General features: G+C 37.8%; 2 protein-coding genes and 1 non-coding gene across 3 annotated transcripts; 1 reads left to right on the forward strand and 2 right to left on the reverse strand.

Moving 5' to 3' along the window:
- LOC147389502 (3-phosphoshikimate 1-carboxyvinyltransferase 2-like) lies at nucleotides 1-10,676 on the reverse strand. Its single transcript, XM_086418010.1, has 8 exons — nucleotides 10,206-10,676; nucleotides 2,847-3,091; nucleotides 2,584-2,737; nucleotides 2,180-2,394; nucleotides 1,763-1,880; nucleotides 1,436-1,646; nucleotides 511-572; nucleotides 1-414 (listed from the first exon to the last, which is right to left on the reverse strand). The coding sequence occupies exons 1-8, from the start codon at nucleotides 10,545-10,547 to the stop codon at nucleotides 196-198; spliced, it is 1,566 nt and encodes a 521-aa protein (XP_086274136.1). The 5' UTR covers nucleotides 10,548-10,676; the 3' UTR covers nucleotides 1-195.
- A 3,381-nt stretch (nucleotides 10,677-14,057) lies between these two features.
- On the forward strand, nucleotides 14,058-14,162 carry LOC147389503 (U6 spliceosomal RNA). Its single transcript, XR_015171083.1, has one exon. It is a non-coding gene; the product is annotated as a U6 spliceosomal RNA (small nuclear RNA).
- Nucleotides 14,163-14,241: 79 nt separating this feature from the next.
- LOC147389504 (transketolase, chloroplastic) lies at nucleotides 14,242-18,014 on the reverse strand. Its single transcript, XM_086417820.1, has 7 exons — nucleotides 17,401-18,014; nucleotides 16,662-16,752; nucleotides 16,479-16,584; nucleotides 16,089-16,371; nucleotides 15,842-15,990; nucleotides 15,589-15,742; nucleotides 14,242-15,508 (listed from the first exon to the last, which is right to left on the reverse strand). Exons 1-7 carry the CDS (start codon nucleotides 17,884-17,886, stop codon nucleotides 14,549-14,551), a joined length of 2,229 nt encoding a protein of 742 aa, XP_086273946.1. The 5' UTR covers nucleotides 17,887-18,014; the 3' UTR covers nucleotides 14,242-14,548.
- Between the last annotated feature and the right edge of the window lie 2,627 nt (nucleotides 18,015-20,641).

The raw sequence follows: 20,641 nt of genomic DNA on the forward strand, positions 1-20,641 counted from the left end.
TTCAGAAAAAAAAAAGTTTAGAACTATTCTCAACAATAAATAGCTTTAATGGCAAAATGGAAAAGTAATAAAAGATTACAACACAACAATACAAGAAATGGGCGTGGTTTACAGTCCATATGTAAGTGATAGCAATAAGGCAGGCTCCCATTTGAGCTAACCTGACTTGCCTTTAGCTATTCTTTTCTTCCTTGATCAGTTCTTTGTAAACCTCTGGAGGACTTCAAAATAGTCGGGGAAGGTCTTCCGGGTGCATCCTGGATCCTTGATGGTGATGGGAACTTCTGCACAGGAGGCAAGAGAGAAGGCCATGGCCATTCTGTGATCATCGTATGTGTCAATTGCCGTTACGTTCAATCTCTCTGGCGGAGTAATCACACAGTAATCCGATCCTTCTTCCACTGTTGCACCCAGCTATTGAAAAAAAACTAGGGAGATGAGAATTTTCATAAATGTGATCAAGTAATCACAAAGATGCTTCCAAATTTACAATAACCACAGGATACTAACCTTCCTCAATTCAGTACAAATGGCAATCATCCGTTCTGTCTCCTTCACCCTCCAACTGGCCACTGACAATAAAGAAAACAGGAGATAAACAGTGGTGATCAATGAAATATGGACCACAGTCTCTGCCCATGCCAGAAACATTTTTAAGGCTACTATTCAGAAAACGTAAGGGTGGTGCAATGGCAGGTGGCTTGGCACCCCTCATCCCATGGGTCCCTTGAAACAGATACGTTAGCATATAATAACTAAAACCACCAAATCTATCCCATTTTCTCGATAGTCAAAAAACATATCCATCTCCCAATATGAATCTGATCCTCCATTTCATTTTGTTCATAAAAGGGCATGTCATGATGAAGCGGAGTCTAGTTGCAGAGGACAAACTTGGAACTAACAGAAGATATGGCTTTAGAAAGAATTGAATGGAGGAATATGATTCATACACACGACCCCAAATTATTAGGATAAAAATTTGATGATAATGATGATCTAGGACTCTTAAGTTGTAACAAATGAAATGGCCATGTGTGCCACAAAGGGGTTTCCATGAATATTGCAGGTTTATGACAACTACTTGCCACAACCTAAATTTGTTTTCTTGGCAGGAAAAGAATTCTGTAGAGCCTCCTTCCTTGTGCACTGTGCTGGGGAATCTGGTTGGAGAGAAGAAATAGGAGTCTTTCAAGGAGTGGAGGGCTCGGTTCAGGAGTTTTGTTTAAGTATTCTTGGGCTATTATTTTTTTTGGTGTAAACTTTTTGTCAAGTTCAGAGCTGTTATCTTTGAGGAGTTTGTTTTTAGGTGGGAGTCCATGTGCTCAATTTACTTTTTCTTTTTCTCTTTGATTTTAGGTCGGTCATCTCAATTGCCAGTACATTCTTCTGTTTTTGAAATAAAAGTATACTTACAAAAAAAACCTAAACATACCATCTCTTATAGTAGTTGGACCATCAGCAAAAAGTGCAACTACAGCAAGAGTCATGGCAACATCAGGCATTTTATTCATGTTGACATCAATGGCACGCAAGTGTTTCCTTCCGAAAGGGTCTCGGGGTGGACCCTTAACGGTGACACTGTTGTCAGTCCAAATAACTTTTGCCCCCATCTTTTCAAGAACCTCAGCAAATTTCACATCACCCTATATTAGCAGAGAAAAGGAGGGGAAGCTATCAGATTACTTGGTCCATGAAAAAGTAATAAATGGATGAATAAGGAAAAATGGGCATTAGAAAAAATGATGGTAACTATTGATACCTGTAAACTGCTGGTTCCACAACCTTCCACAGTGACGGTCCCACCAGTAACCGCTGCACCTGCTAGGAAGTAACTAGCACTTGATGCATCACCTTCAACATAAGCATTTCCAGGGGACCTGTTAGATTATTTTGCATTCCATCAGCTCCAATGTACCGAGTCCATTTGGATACACACAAAAAAGTAACTTTTTTAGAAAGTTAAAAAGGTATATAGTCTGTTTGGATTAATTTTAGAAAACTACTTTTAAGAAGTAAAAATCTCAATTTTTTAGAAGGGAAAATGAAACTAATTTCTACTTTCTAAGAGTTACTTTCTCTCAAAGCTACTTTCTTCTTAGCTACTTTCTACTTTCTATCTAAATGGGCTCAACTAGGCTTGCACAAAGTGCTACCATGTTAGAGAAGACACACTTACTTGTACTTTTGACCACCTCGGACAACGAAACGATCCCAGCTATCACTGTACTCTACACTGACCCCAAACCGTTCCATCAATTTCAGAGTCATCTCAACATACGGAATTGAAATTAATTTATCAATAATCTCAATCTCCACATCTCCTAGAGCCAAGGGAGCTGCCATGAGCAATGCAGTCAAGTACTGACTACTTATAGATCCAGATAGTTTCACCTACAAGTCACAGAACAGGTGGACTAAGTATCAATCGCTTGATCAACATCGGTGTCACATATTTCACCTGCAAATTATCACTTTATATTTTTTTCACTTTTCCAAGTCAGGTATACAGTCACTGGATGCATCCATCAATGGACATAAATAACCAAATGAACCACAAAAAACACACAAATGAAAGCTCACCTTCCCCCCAGGAAGGCCTCCATTTCCATTTACATGAACAGGAGGACAATCAGTGCCCAAAACACAATCAACGTCTGCACCAAGCTGTTTCAGACCCACAACCAAGTCCCCAATTGGCCTCTCTCTCATCCTTGGCACTCCATCAAGTACGTATCTGAAAATAAATAGAAAAACAAAAGAGGTGTCAGCTTAAACATCCAGTTTTTCCTTCACTGAAAGAGAAAATCATTAGCAAATAAGTAAAAAAGCATAGACAGAAAGACCTGGAATTTCCACCAGCAGCAGTAACTGCAGCTGTCAAGGGACGCATTGCTGTCCCTGCATTTCCCAAGAAAAGTTGAACATCCTCCTTCGAATCTTTCCCGACAGGAAACTGACCACCACAACCTTCAACGATTGCCCTTCTATTTGCACTGTCTTCTTCCACACGTAGCCCAAGGGTTCGCAAAGCACCGAGCATATAATGGACATCATCACTGTTTAATAAGTTGTCCACAACAGTAGTTCCCTGACAAAAAAAGTAAAAATACTATTACTGTATGTTCCAATTCCTAGACGATTATTATAGAATGTGATGTGACTCGCTTCCGTCGTCCTACTTAGGCTTGCCATTAGGAGCTCAGTATCGGAGTAAAAACATTTGGGAGGGAGTCATCGAGAAAATGGAAAAAAAATTGAGTTCTTGGAAGGCTAGATATCTCTCCAAAGGGGGTAAGGTTACATTGATCAAAAGTACTTTATCGAGTATTCTGATTTATTTCTTATCTCTGTTCACGTTGCCTAAGGCGGTGGAAGTGAAGATTGAGAGACTCATGAAGAATTTTCTGTGGAATGATAATAATGGCAATAAAAAGTATCATTTGGTGAAATGGAAGGTGGCTTGCTCTCCTAAGAAGAATGGAGGATTGGGGATTAGAGGGCTTAGAGTAACGAATAAAGCTCTCCTTGGCAAGTGGCTTTGGAGATTTGGAGAAGAAAGAGAAAACTTGTGGAGGACAGTGGTTCGAGCTAAATATGGAGAGAAGAGATTTGGTTGGTATAGTGATGAGGTTAAAGGCACTTATGGGTGTAGTGTGTGGAAAGGTATTATGAAAGGGGTTCATGAGTTTGATAGGGAGATTAGATTCAAAGTTGGGTCAGGGGATAAGGTTAGATTCTGGGAGGACTGGTGGTGTGGAACTTCATCTCTGTCTACTCAATTTCCATCCTTGTACACTTGCTCTTTGAATAAGCATAAAACTGTGAGGCAATGTCTGACTCAGAACGGAAACACAGATTCTTGGGACTTAGGTTTTAGGAGAAACTTCAATGATTGGGAATTGACGGAGGTTACATCTCTCCTAGGTCTCCTAAATTTGATTCGATGCGGAGAGAATGAGCTGGACAGGAGAGAATGGATCAAGGCTAAGGATAAGAAGTTTTCTGTCAAGTCTTTCTATAACTGTTTGATTCCATCATGCGAAGTGTCTTTTTCTCCATCAGTATTTTGGTCCGCTCTCATTCCTTCTAAGGTGTCTTTCTTTGTATGGCTTGCCTCCCTGGGTAAGATCCTCACATTAGATAATTTGATCAAACGGGGGTAGGTCACTCCAAATTTTTGCTCTCTTTGTTCGAGGGATGGGGAGTCTGTTAATCATATTCTTATACATTGTCCTTTTACCCGTACTATTTGGATGTTCTTTTTGTCCCGATTCCAGGTGGATTGGGTTCTCCCTTTATCTTTCTTTGACCTTCTAGAGGGGTGGAGTTTCAATATATTTTTTTCTAGAAAGAGGCATCTTTGGACTATCCTTCCCTCGGCCATTGCTTGGGGTCTTTGGAAAGAGCGCAACAACAGGGTATTCCATAGCAAGGAGAGCTCTCCCCACGCAGTGATTTTAGAGATTACTGGACTTCTGTTCTTGTGGTCTAAGATGAATAAAGCTTTTGAGAAAGTGCGCTTCCAAGACTTCTTATTTAATTGGGAAGCCATTTGTGATTAGCTTCCATTCGTGTAATTTTTTTCTTTTTGGTGCGCTTGTAGTGTTGTTTGGGGGCTATCTCAGCCTCCCTCTTTTTTATTCCTCATTTATAAAATTTATAATTATCAAAAAAAAAAAAAGTATAATAATTTGTTAACTGAATGAGTGCGCTAGGAAAATAGGATTCTCAATAAGTACCTGAAAAGAAATACTAAATCAAAGAAACTAATAATGATCAAAGTTTGTTTCATGTGGCATCTCGCAGCCAGTACAAAAATCTGAAACTTCCTAACATGAACTACCACGCATATCACATACAAATACCACCAAGGTTTCAACACTTCAGCACGTCCATACAACTTGGAAAGTCGACTACTTTTCTGTTCATATAGAGTATTTTGCAACCATTTTTCTGTCTGTTAAGTATCGTTATAAAAGTTGAAGCATGCAATGTCAACAGGGTTTTCTGTAAGTGGAAATAACATGAATTCGCAAACACATACCCCAAAGGTTTTACGACTTGAGCAAGCACATATAACTCAACAAAATTGAAAAATATTAGTTTGTCATCATCATCATCAAAGTCTTATCACAAAAAAATTGGTTTGTACAGAGTCTTATCACTGAGTTTGGAGTAAACACAAATAATGTTCTTTCAGTAAGATCTCAATAGACTCCATGGAACAATGTCGGGCTCAACCAATTATAACCAAGTCAATTGGAAGCCCAAGCTTACCAAGTTATGCACATACATGAATATGTGTTTATTATAAAAAAAATCTTATGGATATCATATATTAAAAGGAGAGTAAGAAGTGACTAAAAGCATCAATAATTTTAGTGGATATCATATGCATTAGAAAGAAAATAAGAAAAAAGTGATTAACAGAAGCAATGCAATAATCATACAAGGAAGTACATAATTCCAGTCAATAACGCAACTTAGAATCAAACACTTTACTTAGTGTTAGACAAGGATAGGTCAAGTGTTTGAAACCCCGTGAAGCAATGAATTCCTTGGGGCCACCCTCCAGGGTCTGGTTGACCCTCGACTCAACCAGTTGAACGTAGGACTTTTTGAGGGGGGCGGTGCGTGTGATCGTGGGATTAGTCTTACCCGAAGGGTGGGGACACCCACGATAAGCAACAAAAAAAAATTGTTCCTCCATTCCTCTCTGTCCAAAACCAAGTCTTACTTCTTTTTTTAATGTAAAACCAAGTCTTATTTTATTGAGTGTGAGTATCTGCATTCACCATCTCCACCCATGATCTTTTGGATCTTCGTCCTCACTCTTTCAGGACTTTCAACTTGAATGTTTCTTCAAATTAGGGATGCAACCAAGCTTTGTTGGACAAGCCCAAACCATCACAATCGACTTTCTCTTTTTATTGCCTACTGGAGCTACTCCTATATTTTCCTGGACACATTTATCTTTTCTACTCTTTCCACTCATCCATCTCAACATCCTTATCTATACTATGCTCAATTTATTAACATGATGCTTCTTGACTGCCCAACATTCAGTTCCACACTTCCATACAGTTTTTTTCATTTAGTATGAGATACATTACCGACAAAATCATTTCATGTCAGCGTATGCCTGACATGTGACTATCAACAGAGCCAATATTTCAGAAAAAGGAATGTCCGATGTTAAGAAGTTCAATCAACAACAAAACGATCTGCCTGCACCTTCCAAGAGGTTTTATAGAGTATCAGAAGAAGTTCAACTTAAGATGACAGAGTGTTAGAAGTTCATCACCTTTTCATGAATGACGCGTCACAAGAATGCAGAAAACAATTCTCAGTATCAAACAACGAAGGCTTGAAGCTAGGAAAATGGTTGCTATTAACTGTTAGTCGCATTGTGGACTCCACAACGGCATATTGAAGCACCTCCTATACACAAAACGTTACAACCTATGTATCCTAAATGCTTCAAAATTGGTGCCATTGCAGTGTTAGATACTTTAATTTCAAAAGTAAAATGTTGTAGCCACTCATTGGTGAGCCGGCAGTTCACTTCAAAACAAGTATGATAGCCTCTTTCTTTGACCATTTTCTTTGCTATCATTTGATAGGCAGGGAAGTGAGTGAACCATATTTATGAAGTTGGAGAAATGCCATTGAATTGCAAACTAACTTAACTAACTGTGAAGGGTACAGATAATACATTGGGAACATGAGTGTACACATCAGGTATCATTCGCATGTGAGTGTCATTTGCATTGTGAACATGAGCATACATGCCAATTGCAAAGTTGGGTGAAACAACTCCGATTTCTGCCAAAACTGAGTTGAAGATTGTTCAATCATTATTGCATCGAGCATGGATGAAGATCAAGAGTGATTTAAGGAAAATGGAAAGGATTCAAGAAAATGATTAAGATGGCATGCAAGATACTTTAAGTAGATCTCCAACTATTTAAGTAATATCCCCCTCCCCCCAAATGACTCATTGAAAGCCTATTTATAGAAGTGTGGGATGATGTAAAGGACAATGATGCCTTGTCTCATTACTGATAATCTCATTTGTATTAATACTTATCGGGTCTTAGTGAAAAGTAGATAGTGTATCAAACTTACTCACCATAGCCTAACACATCATCAACTCATTTCTTATGAGTGACCTTACATGAATACTTTTATTGATAGTATAGTGACTCACACGACATCATGAGGCGTCCATGGAAAGTATCCTCTCAACCATTAGACCATACCCTTTGTCTCATCCCCGTGCCGTGCATTGATAGGTCCACCCAATGAAATATTAAATCAATGATGATCATAGTATACTACATTATAGTATTTGTAACCCATAATAATGTATCCTACTGCCAAAATTTATTAGTCTAGATGACGATACGCGTGGTGTTTCAATGGCCTAACTAGATGGACGTGTAGCAATTCATTCGACATGTGCAGGATAAAAAATACCCCATCTACATTTAATCCCCTATGCATAGGGAAATGAGGTTAGGTTCCTCAACATGCATACAATGGTACAACAAAACAAAACCATTAATGACAAGGTTAATTGAAGCGAACAACAAGTCGAAGGCATGTGAGCTAGATTAATCACATGTTGCGGTCAATAAGAATAAGTCGAACATGATCTATGACCAATGGATGTCAAGTGCATGTTTGGCCAATCATACCATAAACATATATACTTTAACTCATCGACATCACATATGCAAACTCTTAGCCACGTTAGCCAACACACACTTGATTCTATGTTGGTCCCCATTAGCCACCCATGCAGATTCGACTAGTTGGCATGTGCACTTGACCTTGATCATTCACTCACCAGACCCAATGAGCTTGCTCCCACATTTAGCCCAATGACCAAGCACACGCAACCACCTTGGTTGCAGCTAATATTTTGAATTGATTGCAACATGGTGCTCCATCTTGTTAATAATATTGATTTAATTTTGATGATCAAATCAATCATTGTCTACCAGATGTAATAATTATTGTTAGCCGCACACATGTAACCTTGACAATTACATTCGATCAACCTCATTGGTTGTGCAGCATAATCATCTTCAATGACTATGTACACTAGACTATATCAGTCATAGTTCACACCCGACTTATTCCAATTGACTGTAATATGTGATTAGGCATTGGGTCATAAGTACTTGACCATTGGTCACTTGAAATGTAATTGTTATCATTGTATTTTATTGGGTAATGCCATAATATGTGGAATAAAGAGACCCGACTTGTTTCCCCTCCACAAAAGAGACTAAATGGTAAATGACACATTGGATTCCACAACACCTTGTATAAATAACTAAATATTAGTCTCATCAAGTCATCAAAATTCCATGACACGTAATATATTTTGCTATATATTTTTTAATAGGGTCATCAAAATCCCACATGGATCCCATGTAAACTAATAATATAAACCGCTATGACACATTATAGTAGATATCAAGGTTCAAGTCTAGCGGTCTGTTAGGATGCCTCAGCTGCATACATCACTGCACTTCCACTTGACACCTATCGTAATGATAAACGGCTCGTCTCGCCGTGACCTTCTCTTGGATTCTCAAAACTTCTGTCGCTCCATCCCCGCAGGGGCAGAGAACCCGTCACTGTTTCGTTTGTGCCATCAATGTTGGACTTATTGGATCTTTAGCGATTCATGCGAGGATTGGTCATTGGGGATCTCTTGAAAGACCATTTTTTGAAATTTCTGAGAGATCAAAAGAGGTACGGGTGGTTTTTTTATCACCGGGTTTTTTTCTACAATAATTTAGTATTCTATGAACCTCGCGAACTAAGTAACTCATTGAGTGGCTTGATCAATGCATAAGAATGAGATAAATGGTATGGTCTAATGATTGGAGAAGATACACGTTAAATGTAGATTTCCATGTCACAGAATTTTTTTTACTACCAACAAAAATATTCATGCAAGGGCATTCAAAGGAAATAAGTTGATGATGTGTCAAACTTGGATGAATAGATTGACACATTCGCCATGTGTCATGAAGTCTCGACTAACATAAGTACCAACGAGATTATCATTGATGAACCAAATGCATCATTACCCTTTCACATTATCCCAAACTTTTATAAATAGACCTTTGAGAGTCATTTAGGAGATGGAGACACTACTTGGTAAGTTGGATCTCTGGTGAGAGTATCTCTCATGCTAACCTTAGTCCTTTCCTTAAATCTCCACATCCCTTATATCAATTTTGATATTTGTATACATATGATGCAACAGATTTGAACGACTATCAATTTGGTTTAGGTGGGAATCAGAGTCACTCCACCCAACTTTTCAACTAATATGTAAGCCCGCACTCATGCTCATGTGCGAATGACACTTATACACAAGCTCAAGTGCGGATGACGCACAAGTGCAAATAATGTGTGTAAGTACTTATCCGCGACACTCTCATTAATTAAGTTTCCATAGGTACTTGTCCCTTAAATTCCTAATTCAATTCAAAATGTGGCATGTTGTGGTCAGCATAGATCAACTAACTCCAAACAAGTTAATTATGAAAAGAACCACAGCTCCCAATATTGCAAACAAGACTCATCAACATAGTTGCAGACCCAATTGTTTTACCTTTCTATGTTTCCATCCATTTTTCATCGCACTGGGTTCAATTACGTTGTTAAATTGATATTTTCAATACATTGGGTTCAATTACATAATCACATTGACTTTATTACCATGCCCTCGCACACACAAAAAGGAATACAGATGGATCTCCAATCTTCCAATTATACAATACCAAGCACGTCAGGGAGGTAACAAGCAATTTAACTAAATTGAATTGATACATCGAATAGGGAAATAAAAAATTCAACAAAGATAACACAATAAGAAGTTAGATTCACCGGACAGAGTTCAACTAATCACCATTAACGGTCTGATTTGGTTCTATTTTTGCTCCAAAAATTCTTTTTGAGGGGAAAATGTAATGTCATCTTTTTTTTTTTTTCTTTGGCACAAAAATGCTGATTCAAACAGAACCTAAATCAAATAAATTTCTAATTTGCAAGAGTTGATCAATTAGTCACACAAATCCCAAATCTAGATAAAAATCCAATAACCATCAAATTGAAGAAAAATATTTATTAAAAAAAAAACAAACAAAGAAGTAAAATGACAAAGAGTAAGTCACCTCAGAGAGAGCAGCGAGAAGGAGAATCCGATTCGACAACGACTTCGAACCAGGGAGCTTAACAGTACCAGAGATTTCTTTAATGGGTTGTAGCACGATCTCTGGTGCAGTCGAAGGTTTCTCAGGGGTGGCAATAGAAGCCGAAACCCTAAGAGGAACCCTAACTGAATCTCCAACGCCCCTTTCATACTTGAGAGTAAGACCACCACCAAAACCCAAACTTCTCACTTCTGATCCTCCTAACCAAACAGAATATAAACCCTTAGGTTTATGGGTTTTAGGGAGATTGGTACAGAAACGGCCGTTTTGGAGACCACTGGAAATGTTGCTAACATGCGCCATCTCTGTATGTTTCTGCCAATGTTTGTCAGAGAAGATGAGAAGAAATGACAAGTGTTTCTTTGTGTAATTGTGTTTGTTTTCTCTTCGACTTCAAGAGTTTCAACAACCATATATGCGCACGTTAAGCTTGGAGTTCCGCCACCATCCCACATTTTAGAGAGGAATCGTGATAACCGGACTCCCCCACGTGGCATAGCCAAAATACTTTTCTGATGTGGCATGTACTAGAATCATAGATCTTTTGCCTCGAGATACACAATGAACATATTCATAAATATGAGGGTGAGGTGTTGACGTTTGACTTCACTTCCCTGGTTAGGTAGAATGGTGGGACCCACTAAACAATGAAAACATGGGGACAGAGGGGGTTGGTGTGGTGGAGATGTGTCGTAAGAGCTTCTACCAACTTTTCCGAGTTTGGTTCAACAACGACCCCTTGCGACCTAACATTTTTTTTTGTTTTTCTTTTTTTATTTTATTAAAAGGTTGGTGAGTCTCGAAGGCCAATGGGTCTGTTTCAATTTGGTTTCTATAGGAATCACAACCTCTGATTTTTCTATAAGTTTTGGCTCCTATCGAGTTCCATTTCAATTTGGATTCTCAAATCAATATCGAAACCGTCAACAAAAAATTCTCTTTAATATGATTTTGATTCGTAATTTTATTTGTTTCTTTTGATTTTAATTCTCAATCGATTCAATTTCAAGAGACCCAAATCTAATCGACTCCAATAAAAAAAAAGAACCCAAAACCATCCAATTGATTTGATTCCAATTAAATGGGTACTTCGGTGTCTTGGTTGGAGTGGTACAACAATATAAGAAAGCAAATACTTTATTTTATTTTATTTTTTGGTGAACTAGACATTCCCTTTGTGAATATTTGTGCACTTTGGTTTTAATAACCATCAAACCTTAATAACCCGGTAAGATTTTCAAGATAATAGAAAATAATACACTTTTATGTTGAATTCGTTCATTTAGTTTTCAAATTTGTTAATATAAAGCTTTTTAACTACCAAACATTCAGTTACATAAGGCATAAATGATCTTACAATCGTCTTATAAAAAATTTCTTTTAATTTGATTAGTACACGTTTGTCATATACCACTCTTAAAAATATAATACATATAGATAATTTTAAGTCTGGTAGGATGTACTTATGATATATAAATAATTGGGGAGGGGAAGGCACGAGCAAGGTGAAGCTAGTGCATAGATGGCCAACTTGTTAAGGCTAAGAACCATATGCAATAGATCCGTAGAATCTTTGACGTAGGGGTGATTCTGGTCTCCAACTTGTAGAACTCACTATTTGCTTTGTCTCCACTTAGGAAATCACTTGGATAAATAGTTTTTTGATCAAGCAATTCTAACCATCTGATTAAAATACTATTTCACAGATCATTCATGAGTACTTCTAAAGTCACACATTCGAGTCTCTATATGCCCCTCCATATAAAGTGATATATTTAACTGTTATCACATGCAGGTGGATGGTACATACGCCTGCCAAAGCAAAAGAAAAAGGAAAAAAAAGATCACTAATGAGTCTTTTGACAGTTTTTTTTTAGAGAATTTCATTTGAAAGATGAGTGTTCTTTCATGATTGATTGATTGATCCAAATTTTTGTTATATAATAACATTACTACTACTTTTTCTTCTATCCAAAGCCTTGAAAACACAATATCTCTACTTGATCTTGTTGACTGCATGCCCTTTTTCTATGATTTGCCATTGGTGAACCAAAGATTGGACTGACAAACAAAAGGCTGAATCCTGATTCCTGATTCCTAATTTCATCATGTGCGACAAAGAGCCAAAAGGAAGTGGATCCTTTTTTCTTTTTTTTTTTATTAAAGGGTATCTGAGCCAGCTTGCGCGGACTAACTATTCCCTTCTCCCCGAACAAGGCTTGCGAAACAAGGTTTTGATCCTGTAATCCATGACCACTGATATTAGTAACCGGTGAAAATTGAACTTGAGACCATAGGGGGAGCACACCCCCTATGCAGTGGGATTATCCTATAGCTCTTGTTCTACAGTCTAGAGAATATCACATTGATGGAAACTAACAACACAATCATCTTGAATTCATGGTCTAGATCAAATTTAAATAAAAATTATCAAAAATAAATAAATTGGATTTAATCGAGTGTTTAAAAATGGACGATCACTGATCCTAAATTTAAACGATTAGATACAACGATCATGATGACATGGCATACCCTCAAATGTTGACAAGAGCTACAGAGGATCTGCTCCCAAGCCAAAGATGACACCCAACATTTTTTGGATAATTTAGAGGTGTACCCCCTTAAGTTGGGGTGAATATTTGAGAAATTCCCGTGCTTTCAAATTGATGACATACCATTTGAAATTGTTATATTAATGCCTCCCTAAAGTTGTTCACCTTCAACTCTGGGGATAATTTTTTTCTTTTCTCATTTTCAACTTTAGGATTGCATCTCTGTCAAAACATTCGAGAACAAGATAAGACGGGAAATAGAAGAAGATGGATTTTTGGATAGAAAATCAAGAGTTTCCTATGAGAGGTTGAAATTGTGTCGATAGTAATAATAGATTATCCCAACCATTTTGTTTTACCTTTATTTTAGAGAGCTAGTATTGGCACCTAAACTTTTATTAGTACACCCCAACTTCTTAAATTATTTCTCACGTCCCAATTAAAGAATAAAACAAACCCTTCAAACATTAGAAAGATTTGTCTCAAAGTATAATCTTGAGGTTACAAACATTATCACAATCGTTAAAACAAATTCAATATTTGTTTACAGTTATGATTAGGCTTATGTAAAATCCTAAACCCAAAAATAGAAATCTTGAAGAGAGAAAGAGATTCTATTGGCACCCATATTCTCAATTATTCACTTATTTCGGTGTTTTAAAATGGGGTGTCATAAGTAAAAGTCGGAGTGTCACTACAGTTTCAAGGAATTTATTATACTTGACAAATAAAAAAGAGAGTATGCTGAAATCCTCACAGGTGCTGATTTCCACATTGGGTCCCACTCTCTATGATAATTGAAATACACACGTACAAGATAAAGATAGCAAAAGCATGGAGGGATAAAGACAAAACCTGTGACTCCTGCCATACTAAACGTCATCTTCCTCAAAAATGGAAATTTTGGAGAGTAGAAGACAATGAGGATGGATGGATAGGTAAGCTAAGGCCAGGAGGGCCTCACTTCACACCTTACCCTAAATTGAATGGCTTATAAATGACCTGGCAGGACCCACTCCATGAACACAAGAAGATTGGCTTAGCCTTACTGAGTGGCTTGAATTCATCACCCAATCCAATCCAATTCAGCCTACCTTGAAAATGAAAGCCCTTCTCTTTCTTATTATCCAAACCCATTCACAACCCATATCTAAATATCTCGAAGAAACCAATTTCTAAAAATCCCAAGGAACCCATAACAAAAGGAAATGAGGAATACTTTGGAACAAAATCTATACCACGCAACGGCTTTCATACTTCATTTTGTCAATTTGCTAATCTTTCTAAATATTGGAATGACAGAGAGAAGATTAACACGACCCCTGCAAGGATAACACGCATAGATCAAAAAATGGTCCAATTTTTTTGCAATACTATTAAGATGAGTTCAGAGGAAGGATTTTCCCTTCGATTTAAATAATCAAAATAGAACATATAACAATTGATTTGAGGATAATAAAACTTCAGTACCAATTCTCTTTAAAAAGCATGAGCAAATACAAATTTTTTTGTGTGTGAAAATTCATTGACACAGAATCTCCAGGGTCTTGACTCAATTTGGAAACTCAGCTGCTCATGTAAAATGGAAAGAAAGTTCTTTTCTTTTTTAATTATTATAACCCAAGAGACCATTTTTCTAACTCATACTCTTAAGATTGGCCTCTTCTCCACTGTATTTCAAATTTGCAAGAGTAGAAATCAAAAACTCAGATGCCAAATATGCTGAAAACCTTAAAACATTTCTAAACAGTCCTAACAAAGTGACTTGGCTGCTTCAATGACAGCTTCAGCTGTTAGACCGAACTCCTTGTATATAGTTCCCGCTGGTGCGCTTGCTCCAAAATGGTTGATCCCAATAGCTTTCCCTTTGCTTCCCACAATCTTCTCCCATCCAAATGTTGATCCCGCTTCAATACTAACCCTAGCAGAGACAGCGGCTGGGAGGACACTCTCCTTGTATGCATCCGATTGTTCATCGAACAATTCCCAAGAAACAAAAGAGACAACCCTGACTGCCTTCCCTTCTTTCCTGAGTACCTCAGCGGCCTTGAAAGCAATCTCTAATTCAGACCCAGTACCAATCAAGATGACATCTGGCTTGTTACCCGAAGAATTGTCCGATATGGTGTACCCTCCCTTCTCTACTCCTTCAATAGATGTTCCTGGAAGGTTGGGAAGCTTTTGACGGGAGAGGGCGAGGACTGAGGGTCTCTTCCTGTTGACAACCGCAACTTTGTATGCACCAGCAGTCTCGTTCCCATCAGCAGGGCGGAGCATTAGGATGTTGGGCATGGCCCTAAAGCTTGCCAAGTGTTCAATGGGTTGATGGGTCGGACCATCCTCTCCAAGCCCAATAGAGTCATGGGTCATCACATAGATCACTCCAGCCTCACATAAGGCTGAGATCCTCATGGCACCCCTCATGTAGTCAGTGAACACAAAGAAGGTTGCACAGTAGGGAATCAAACCAGGGGTGTGGAGAGCAATCCCATTGCAGATGGCACCCATGCCGTGCTCTCTAACACCGAAACGGATATTTCGCTCCTCTGGGGTGCTCTTTTGGAAATCCCCAAACATTTTCAACAAGGTCATGTTGGAGGAAGCAAGATCTGCACTCCCACCAATCAGCCCGGGGAGCACTTTAGCGAGTGCATTAAGGCACTGTTGAGAAAGGTTTCTTGTGGCATCGGCGGGGCTCTCTGGCGTGTAAGTCTGGGGAAAAGCACGAAAATGATCATGAAAACATTCTATAACACAAATCTGACTATCAAACTGATCAAAGCACCACTCACCGGGAGAGCTTTTTCCCAACCAGCAGGGAATATACCGGTAATGATGGATTTCAACTCAGCGGCTTCTTCCTTGTACTTCTTCTCATACTCAGCGAACTTGGCATTCCATTCAGCTTCAAGAGAAGCGCCTTCAGGAACATGGCGGCTCCAATGGCTGTAAAACACGAGCAAACCAAACTCAATCAATAACCACAAACATTTCAACTTGATTCGAAGGCATGAATGAGAGAGAAGCCCTTTCAAGTTTCCTTACGTCTTAACATCCTCGGGCACATGGAAAGGCTCATATGGCCAACCAAGGTTCTTCCTAGTGGCTTCCACTTCCTTGGCACCCAATGCACTCCCGTGTACACTATATGAGTTTGCCTTGTTTGGGGATCCAAAACCAATGGTGGTAGTTACCTGTAAAGACAACAAACTTCAATAAAACTCTAGTCCAAGTCTGAAGTAAACAGAACTCAAATATATTAGATCTCTAAGACTACGTGAAATAATTTAACCTTGATCAAAGTGGGTTTGTCTTTGACAGACTTTGCTTCCTTGATGGCAGCACGAATCTCATCATAGCCAGTGTTGCCATTCTTCACCCAGATAATATGCCATCCTAGACCCTCAAAACGGGTGTCAACATTCTCAGTGAATGCAATTTCTGTGTCACCGTCGATGGAGATGTGGTTGTCATCATAGAAAGCAATCAGCTTACCAAGCCCCCAATGCCCAGCAAGGGAACAAGCTTCATTTGAAATCCCCTCCATTTGACAACCATCTCCAAGTATACAATATCTAACGAGATCCCAATAAGAAAATTATCAAATAAGCTTCCAAATCTGTATATCAAAGAATATAGTAGAGTATAAAAGCAACAAGTAATTAGTTGGAGGAGATTGTACGTGTAGTGGTCGACAATCTCACTGTCGGGTTTGTTATAACGGGCAGCCAAGTGCTTTTCCGCAAGGGCCAATCCAACGGCATTTGCAATACCTTGACCAAGAGGACCTTTAAAAAAAATCGATAAAATCAGTATACTATTTTTCCATGTAATAGAGAAAGATGTTGAAGCAATAGAAGCAAACCAGTAGTGACTTCGATTCCGGGTGTCTCAAAGTTTTCAGGATGACCAGGACTTCTGCTTCCCCACTGACGGAAAGATTTCAAGTCTTCTTCCTAGAAGAAAGGTTTCAACCACGGTGAATATAAATAACTCAAAGCATAAAAATTTACAAACAAGAACAAAATTCAGAGCAAACAAACATATTGGCATCCTTAAATCTACTTCATTTAAACTTTTTCTCTTTATGGTTTCCAGACAGGAACAAAAACCACACAAGAATCAGGATTCATCAAAATAATCAAAAGTACTCTCTTGATCTGGGTCATCCCAAAATTCAATTTTTTCACAAAGCCATACCTCCATTTTTGACAAAATTACTAAAAGAAAATCCAATACAACACCAAAAATAAAAAAAAATAAAATCACAAATAAGCCACAGTAAATGCAAATAACTCAAAGCGTGAAAATTTATGAACAAGGATCCAAATTCAGAGCAAACAAACATATGGGTATCCCTAAATCTACTCCATTTGAACTTCTTATATTTCTGATAACAAAAACCACCCAGGAATCAGAATTCATCAAAATAATCAAAAGTATTATCTTGATCTTGGTCATCCCAAAATTCATTTTTTTTTCCCAAACATTTCAACAAAATTACTAAAGCAAATCCAACAAAACACCAACATTTCCGGAAAAAAAAATCCCAAATAACAGAATCGACCCCTTGTTAATCAATTAAGGAAAATAAACCTACGCACCTTCACACTGTCGTATCCAGCAAGGTGGAGCAAGGCGTATTGTAGCATACATCCATGTCCAGCAGAGAGTACAAAACGATCACGATTAAACCAGTAAGGATTCTTGGGGTTATACCTCATGACCTCATCATACAAGATATGACCCATTGGAGCACACCCCATTGGCAATCCAGGATGCCCAGAATTAGCTTTCTCGACTGCATCAATGGAGAGAAATCGAATCGTGTTGATCGATTTCTCAACCAAAGCCGTCTCAGTCTTCTCTAGAATCTCCACAGCAGCAGCGCGGACTGAAGATCTAGAGATCACTCTCTTGCGTGAAACACGAGAAGTATGGGTAGAAAAGGATTTGAGGGTTCGACCAGAGAGGGTGCTGAGGCTAAAGCCAGGGAGTGCGAGACGTTCTGAGTGGGTGGTCGAGCCATGGTGGGCAATGGTTCGACCCACGAGAGCTTGAGAGACTGTGAGAGATGATGAAGTAGACATGGTTGGATGCGAAGGTTAAGAAGCTACGCTTCTTCTGGTTTTGGTGAGGTTTGAGGAGAGAGAGGAGAGAGAGGAGAGAGGAGACTTTCTTCTCTCTCTGCTTCGTTTTGATTTTGTTTAAGAGAAGCAGAGAGTGAAGCAGAAGTAACAAACAAATATTTTCCGGATTGAACGAGGAGGAATAGTGGTTTGACCGTTAGATCTTATTAGTGAGATCCGAACCGTTGGGTGTGGGTAGGAAATGCTCACCTTCCAATTTTCTTTTGAGAGTCTAGATCGTATACACCTAATGTGGAGGATTGAAACACTCCTCCCATAAGTCAATACATGCCACGTATTTTCATTAAAATATAAAATTTTATTTTCTCTATGTTCTCTCCGCCATGTTTTTTTAATCTTTATAAACTGTCAGATAAAAAACATCGGCTCGACTTGTCTGAGACCGGCTCGACTCAACCAGTCTTATTTTAGAATGGACTTACATCCATACCCAAACAAGCGTTGTAGAGAGGGTAAAATGGTAAGACAACTCTAACACGAATTAGGCATCATATACGTGAGGCATTTTATTGTGGAGAGATCTTTTGCTTATTCAAAAAGATCTTCACTCACCCACCCATGGGTTGTCTAAGTGGTAAGGGCGAGCATATGAAGTGTTTTGTAAAATTCATAATTTAATATAATATTTTATTTTTTGTTGAGGATAAGTTTTGAACTCAAGATTTCTCGAGTGTTTTCTTGTAAAAAGTAGTATTTTCTCTTTTTGATGAAGCATAAAAGAATTTCTTTCATTTTTCTTTTTTGTTTTACTTTACTTTATTGATTTAAAAAATTGTAAAGATATCTCTTATTTCTTTGGTTCCACACCGAGTAAATACAAGGAAATTTCTCAACTTAATTATGATCCCTCTCCCTTTTATGCTTGAGTGTGAGAGAGATAAAGATTGGGCCTCACGCGCACAAGGGGGGCCCAAGGCATTGTGAGATTACAACCCATTGAATTTGGAGTCAACTCGTCTAAAAACCTTAGTGCACGTGTGCGCATACGATGCTCGCGTGATAGGTCCATTTTTGTTATGTTTTTATCTCAACCGTTAATCTATTTTTTATCATTTGGACTTCTCAAGGCCCAAACGACCTGTTTTATTTTATTCAAATACAGAAATCGAATGTTTTCTGATCTCTCTTCTTCTCCGATACAAATTTTCTGTTCTCTCTAATACAAAATCTTACTACTTGTGAAAAGTTCGATCTAATCGAGTTCGTTGTAAATCTACTATTTTCGAGTGTATAGTTAGCAGACAGTGACTGTTGAATCTTGAAAACTAAACATCTGAAATCAACTACATTAAGGATTCAATCTTAAGGGGACGAAATTGGTTTTAAGGACAGTGACTTCTCCGTGCTTCAGTCATCGATAAATTCTTCCAATTTTTCAAATTATTTACATTATATTATTGCTTATAATTCATTGTTTCAACAAATCAAGATCAGAAATATTCCAACAAAGTGTGGGTTAGACGCACATCACGGGTTCGATTCCTCTCTTGGATTTTCTCATGATTTAATTGGGGGACCATGGTGATGGGTTGTTGTGGTAGTCCTCTCTGAAATTAATCGTTATGCGTGTAAGTTGGCCCGAACACTCGATTAGTAAATAAAAAATAAAAAATTCTTTACTCCAACTGTACTAACAAAAATTCACTTTTTAAAATTCAATTATAATATGACATATCATAATTGCCATCATTTTTTTCTTCAATAAGTAAAGAGAGAATTTACTCTCTTTTTTTTTACTCTACATTTCTTTTCTCAAAAAAATTGAAAGTAGAGAATTAGGATCTAAGTGCATTTGAACTCTTTTAGAAGACCCTATTTCTTTATAACGACGGTTGGGAGAAAATAGAGCACAAGAACCCGATTCCGTTGGAGTTGCTGCAAGTCATAAGTGACAATTGAATCAAACTGAGCCGAGCCGAGCCAAAAGTAAAATGACCTGCTTACTCTCAGGGGCTGGATTCAATTAGAACAAGGAGTCAAGGATATGGATTGGTGAGTTGCGTGGTCATGATATTAAATTATTTATTGTACCTTTGTTAGGCTCAAAAGTAGCTAAAAGGGCAAATGGTGGGTGAGAGAGTCTAAGGGGCATATCAGGGTTTCAAAGATCTAACTACCACCACCCCCATAAGTCTAATTGATCATATTTTATCTTTCAATAAAAAAATAGTTCTTTACAGTGACCATCTTAAATTATTAGGGTTACTTCTCTAAAATAATAAATTACATGTACTTCCATAGAATTTTATTTATTTATTTTTGCTAAATGTAATAACATAAGAAACAAACATATTATATAATATGAAACAAGATTTCCAAGTTTTTGAGATACCTATGATCCAATCTTATTGATAATAAATGTAAGATCTAAATAACCTTTGATTGAGACAGTGAGTATGACATAATCACCCTTTTAAATAAAATTTAAATGAAAATTTAATTAATTTTTTCAAATTTTTTCAATAAATAGTGATAATGATGGTATTCTAATCAATGCAAAGTATCGATGACGTCTCCTAAATAGATTCACTTCATTGAACTATCTAGATCGAGAAGTGACACAACCAACCACCTAACTTTTATTCTTTCAAAAGCTTTCCAAATGAGTCCATATCTATTAAATAGTAATTTGTGAGAAGAGAAGGTCATGAGTAGATGAAATTCTAAGCAAAAAAATCTATCATGTGATACTTGA

This window comes from Akebia trifoliata, chromosome 12 (assembly GCF_017979445.1).
Source record: "Akebia trifoliata isolate Shusen 1 chromosome 12, ASM1797944v1, whole genome shotgun sequence".
Taxonomy (NCBI): domain Eukaryota; kingdom Viridiplantae; phylum Streptophyta; class Magnoliopsida; order Ranunculales; family Lardizabalaceae; genus Akebia; species Akebia trifoliata.